The following is a 6448-nucleotide window of genomic DNA, read 5'->3' on the forward strand; positions in this document are numbered from 1 at the left end:
TTGGCCCGGAAGCAGAACTCGAAATTCCGGCTCTGGCAGGTTCTTCCGGGGTCACGACTCCAGGGTTTCGATTCATTCCGTTTTAACATGGCAGCCTCCGCCATAAAGGGGCTTAGCGCACTGCGTTCCAGTACTGGTCGACCTATTGCGTTTGTCAGAAAAATTCCTTGGACCGCGGCAGCGAGTGAGTGATGGAGATGAGGAAGGGCGCAGTCTTTATGTTTTATTTTAAGTAGCGCGTAAAACCTATGTACAAACTCGCAAAACATAACTTCTCTGTAGAGAACCTTAGTCTACATGGTCGATGGGTTAGGTCAGGCGGTTTGCTTTTTTTTTTTTTTTTTTAAATTACTTATTTATTATTTTTTAAGGAGCGCTTTCCTAAATTTGCCCGTCACCCTTGCGCCTTGCTCAGGGACGCATGCTGATACTCTTTTGAAAAGAACACAAGTGGTTTGCTTTTGAGTAAACTCTTGCGCAGAAAATTTTGCTTCTGGTTAACTCTATAGGCACGATCCTCTCCACTCGCCCGATCGACAGTACTCAGCGATTCGGAATGATTTGGTGGAAAGAATAATTATTTGCTTACTTGGACACTCACGAGTCAGAAGGAGCTATTTTGACCTCAGGGGAGCTTGACTTTCAAGTGGCAAGAACGTAGGGGTGGAGATGAGAGAAGAGATTTCATTTGGTTCAAAGATGAAATTTGGACCAGGGAACTGATAAAGGGGATGAGTCGGAATCACTTAGTTTTTAAAGTAAAACCAACAGCATTCTTGCTGGTTTGCGGAGAATGGTGTACACTCCAGATTCCTAGCATAGATGGCCAGCGGTTTTAGAATTGAGGAAGAAGAAACCTAGAGAAGATTAAAAATTGCAGGGTGTGAATTTGAGCTGCTTGTGGGGCCACTGGACAGCATTTGGACAGAGGTAGCTTGTGATTGAAAAGTGGATTCTTAGAATTCCAAACTAGTAATTTTAATAGTTGTATAATCCGAATAATGAAGTCAATATGGCAAAGGGTCTCATAGGAGAACCCATTTAATTGTCTAAAAAGTGGAATCTGTAACCCCTCCCCCATAGAATTGGGGAGAGGAAGAAATAAGTTTATATATGAACTTGGTAGATTTACGCTAGAATGTAAGTACCTAACAAGTGATAGTGGTTCTATTTGAATGGTTGTTAAAATTGGTGCACAGAAAAGGAAAGTCTGGGGATAGAGAGTTGGTTAGTTCTCCAATGACTTAGCACTTTTGCTTTTGTCAGTTGCAATTTAAAGTATTTATATATGTTTGTCAGTGTGGGTGAGTACAGGTAAATGAAGGTGCCCCATGTAGTACAGAAGGGGGCATTGCATCCACAGGAGCTGGCATTGCAGGCAGTTTAAGCCCTCCTGATGTGCATCCTTAGAACTGAACTTGGGTCCTCTGTAAGAGCAGTATGTACTCCTTTTTGTTGTTGTTGTTGTTGGTGGTTTTTTGAGACAGGGTTTCTCTGGGTTTCTCTGTGTAGCCTTGGCTGTCCTGGAACTCACTCTGTAGACCAGGCTGGCTTTGAACTCAGAAATCTGCCTGCCTCTGCCTCCCAAGTGCTGGGATTAAAGGCGTGCGCCACCACTGCTAGGCCAGTATGTACTCTTAATCACTGAATCATCTCTCCAACCTTTATTTTAAGCATGATCTCATACTATAGCCTGCTGAGATTACAGTGAGACACCATGCCTGGCTAAGTTCAGATTTTTAAATTTGCTCATCAAAACTTAAAATCCAAGAGCATTTTTTGGGTAATTATTAACATATAGATTAGCCCCATTGAAAGTGTAGAATATAGTAATTTCTTAGTTTTTGTGGCTCAGGTGTAGTTATATGATTGGAATAAGATCTGTGTCCCTTATGGTGAATGTCAAATCCACCACAGTGTTCTCCCTTACATTCTGTTAAACTTTGTAGAGAGCCTGAGGGTTTTCACAGGCATCTCCTAGGTTCAAGTTTCCATTCTACCAGGGTTGATTTGAAACCTTTCAAACTCCTTAACATTGAAACTTTTTTTTTTTTTTCCAGTTCATTTCATTTAGCAAATACTTACATGGTATCTAGGCATTGCTTTTAGTATCTACAGTACACTCTCCTGAAGTGCTTTGGTAAAAAGCTTACCTTCTAGAAGTGGTTTCCTTAGTGTGCTGGCTTTCTGTTGCCCTGACAGAAAATCTGATATAAACAGTTTAAAGGAAGAAATAGTTTTAGTCCATCTTTCAGCCCAGTTTTACCCAGGCTTGTATGGGTTTGTCTTGTCATAGTATATCATATCGGGAACAGAATGTGGAGGACGGCTTCAAGAGTGAATAAGATTCAGAGGCCCCAGTGTTCCTTCACAGACAAGCCCCTCCCATTGCTATAACAGCCTTCCACTAACTATATCCTAAAAGGTTCCTACCTCCAGTAGCACCACAGGCCTTTAGCATGGGGCCAATGAAGAATATGAACGATCCAAACCATAAGATTGGAAATGTTTTCTAGAATGATTATTGTCTGGTTTTAACATGTATGTTTGGCCTAATCTCCAGTTACTATGTTCTCTGAGGCCCAGATCTTGCCAATCATTAGGGCCTTTCAGAAATTTAGCCTCTGATTCTTGAAGGATTATTTGATGTTTAATCATTTATTCAGCCATGATTGAAAAGCTTTACTGTACAACACAATTAGCATGGAGTACCTTGTTTAGCCTGTAGTGTAGTGGTGGGATGGAGACTCACAAACAAGAAGTACAGACAGTTGGGCCAGTGATACTTAGATTAACTTGGAACTGTCTTACTTTCTGTTGCTGCAATTTAAAGGAGGAGTTTCTTGGGGACTTCAGATTCAGAGCATGAGGCCATGACCATGGTGGGGAGCATGACGGCAGGCAGGCAGGCATGACACTGGAATAGTTAGTTGAGAGCTCATATCCTGAGACAACCATCAAGAGGCAGAGAGAACAGCTGGGAATTTTGTGGGCTTTTGAAACCTCAGTGCCAATCCTCAGCGACGCACCTCCTTCTGCATGGCCAAACCTCCTCATCTTTCCCAAACAGTTCCACCATCTGTAGACCAAGTATTCAAATACATGAGCCTATAAGGCTATTCTCATTCAGTCCGCCACAGGGACATGAGTAATATTAAAAATATAACCCTGTAAAGAAGAACCACTGTAGAGAGAAAGGTACCATGTAGTTTTATCTTTAAGATCAGGTACTGGAAACCTTTTGAGATCTCACAGGAAGAGTACTGTATTCTATCTAGTATGAACTCAGTAAGATAATAGTCAATGTATTGGGTTAGCCTGGAAAAAAAACCCATACAATTTAGGTCAGAGGAGATGAGCGTACTGGCATATGGAAGAGCACCTACATACACAAAGAAGGGAATCCACAGGATAGGACATAGAATTGAGTTTGCTGTACTTAAAAGTAACATGGCCAGCACTAGGAATAAAGCAAGCAGCAGCAGTAGGACTCATCTTGTTTGGAAATCTTTACTGTATCTGGCAGGACACTGGGCTGTCACGATTTGTGCCTTCTGCTTAGAGGGATTGTACTCATATACCCAGTGCAGTACACAGTTCCTGCTGTGGTGAGATAACCAGTTGAGTATGGAGACTATAGCCAGTTCACCAATTTATCTGTCCATGTTCCCATCCCACCGTCACATCTGGTGCTTTATAGCATCATTCACTCATGTAGCTGGTTTTAGAGTCTTCAGACTCAGGAAATGTAAAGTATTCATGAGTTCAGGAATTCTGGAATCTTTCTGAGTTTATCTATAATCTAGAATACAAAATGCAAGATAAATGAACTTATTTTAATATGCTAAATGAACTTATTTTAATATGCCCTCTCACTTCTTACAGGTGAGCTGAGAGAACATTTTGCACAGTTTGGCCATGTAAGAAGGTGCACTGTACCTTTTGTGAGTATTAAAACAGTAATAAAACACCTACTGTGTGTGGGCGGGGTGGCACTGTGCTCCCTCCGGTAGAGCACTTGCCTAGTATGTATGAGCATCTGGGTTTGATTCTCATCTGAGACTGCCAGAAGGAAAGAAAATATCTTTTAATTACCTGATTGATACTGATTAAATCATTCGCAGTTGTTTATGCATTCTAATTAAAATTTTTTCTATCCAGTGATGGTGGTGGCGGCATCATTTGGGAGGCCTGCCTGGTCTACAGAGTTCCAGGGCAGCCAGGGCTACAGAGAAACCTTGTCTTGAAAAGAACAACCAAACAAAAAGTTATAGTATTACATAATTTCCCCCTTCCTACCCATCCCATGTGTCCACTGGTATTATAATTTGAGTTGGTGTTATAGATCAGAGTTCACAGCTGGGTTAGACCATCACTGCCTTTATCCCATAGCAGCATCTATAGTACCACATGGCATTATGAGACCCAGCCAGTACAAAGGCATCTTCTAGCACACACAGGAGGTCATGTAGCCTGGGCTGGCCTCCAGCTTGCTTAGCAGGGATGATCTTAAATCAGCGAGGATCTCGCCTGCTTCCTAAATGCTGGAATTACAGACCTGTGCCATTATAGCCAACTATCATTTCAGTATTAACACAAATTTTGAATGTCTTGACTTGTGAAAATGGTCCCACGTGAGCATCAGATAGATTGTCTGGATCACTAACTTTTCCTATATCCTATGTTAAGAAAATTACCTTTCAAGTATCAGAGTAATATCCAAAACCTTGTTTTTTGCAGTAGTATAATTTTGTGAGAAAGAGTATTAAGGGCCAAATATAAATCTTCACTAAAGGGTTGGATGAGACAGAGTGCCTGATACTAGGCCAAATACATGATAAACACTCTGCCTCTCCCACAGGGAGGGAGTAAACTGTCTAACTTGAAGCTTGGAGCTATGGTGGTGAAGCTTTTATTCTCTTCTTTTTTTTTTTTTTTTAAATATTTATTTATTTATTATATGTAAGTACACTGTAGCTATCTTCATACACTCCAGAAGAGGACATCAGATTTTTGTTACGGATGGTTGTGAGCCACCATGTGGTTGCTGGGATTTGAACTCAGGACCTTTGGAAGAGCAGTCGGCACTCTTAACCGCTGAGCCATCTCACTAGCCCCTTTATTCTCTTGTTCTTGAGTGAGGATGCTGGGGAATGCACTTGTTGCTCTTCCAGAGGATCTGAGTTTGATTCCCAGCATCCACATGGGATGGGTCACAATGACCTCTAACTCCAGTTCCACAGGGTCTAATTCCCTCTTCTGGTCTCCATGGTGACCTATATACATATGGCATATATTTGTACAGGCACATACCCAGGAACAAAGCATGCAGTGCCATAGCAGTGGTGACGAGGTTCACTGATCTCAGCTATGACCAGATGTAGCTACCTTTGGGGGCTTTCCTAATAAGTAGTTCATTAGAAACAAGAAATAAATGAAACACAAGTACTTCAGTGGCCTTTCCTTTGACTAAAACCATCAGTGGTTTGCTTCTTGGTCTTTTGACTGTATCAAATGTACCTGCAGCAATATCTGTTAATATTTCTTCAATTTCCAGTATAGCAACACTAAAATTCAACTTTGGGTAATCAGGAGGGTATGTAGTAAGGGCTACTGACATGTATTGTTTGAGATCTGATTTTGGCAAATGACAAAGTTGGTAGTTTTATGTGAGTAGGCCCACGGTAATGGGATGCTCATGTTTAAATTTTCATTTTTAGGACAAAGAGACTGGCTTTCACAGAGGCATGGGTTGGGTTCAGTTTTCTTCTCAGGAAGAACTTCAGAATGCACTACAACAAGAACATCATATTATCGATGGAGAAAAAGTAAGTATTTCTGATGTGTGCTCCATATCCCTTTAAAGAGTAGTTGATGTCGTATGAGGTCTGAAAAGTAAAGTCCCTAAAGACCTCTCTTCAGTTTTGGTGCTAGGGATTGAATGCAGAATGCACATGTATGCTAAGTACATGCTTTTCTGAGTTACATTCCCCACATGGAAAACCCTTTGATGGCTTATCAGCATGTATGTAACACAGAACAGTGGAAATAGCAGTGTAGACAAAGGGGCTGAAACCTTATTAGTCCCACCATCTTAAGATGAGTACCGGGAACACAACAGCCACTTGAGTCACTGTGTATGAGTTTCTAAACATGTAAGTAACTATATTATCCTTTTAATGTTTCTTAAAAAAAAAAAAACCAAAAAAACCCAAAAAAAACCTTTTCTGACAGTGCTTTCCCTCCCATAGATCCACGTTCAAGCTCAAAGAGCAAAGGCTTTGCACGGAGCTCAAACATCTGATGAAGAATGATTTCTGAGATGATCAGTGTACCGTCCACTAAATAAACAGAATTGAGACTTTTTCTACATGTTTTTATTTGAAAGGAGGTGCACTAAGCAAGACCTTAGTTCCCCATGGCGCGGTGGAGGAGCACACAGGCAAAT

At 41.1% G+C, this 6448-nt stretch overlaps 1 protein-coding gene across 1 annotated transcript; it reads left to right on the forward strand.

Moving 5' to 3' along the window:
* The first annotated feature begins 32 nt into the window (after positions 1 to 32).
* On the forward strand, positions 33 to 6366 carry Slirp (SRA stem-loop interacting RNA binding protein). The gene is made up of 4 exons (XM_021179157.3): positions 33 to 184; positions 3886 to 3944; positions 5721 to 5828; positions 6252 to 6366. The coding sequence occupies exons 1-4, from the start codon at positions 88 to 90 to the stop codon at positions 6312 to 6314; spliced, it is 327 nt and encodes a 108-aa protein (XP_021034816.1). The 5' UTR covers positions 33 to 87; the 3' UTR covers positions 6315 to 6366.
* Positions 6367 to 6448: the final 82 nt, after the last annotated feature.

Source organism: Mus caroli, unplaced genomic scaffold (genome assembly GCF_978045245.1).
Source record: "Mus caroli unplaced genomic scaffold, Mus_caroli_1 scaffold_14, whole genome shotgun sequence".
In the NCBI taxonomy this organism is placed as follows: domain Eukaryota; kingdom Metazoa; phylum Chordata; class Mammalia; order Rodentia; family Muridae; genus Mus; species Mus caroli.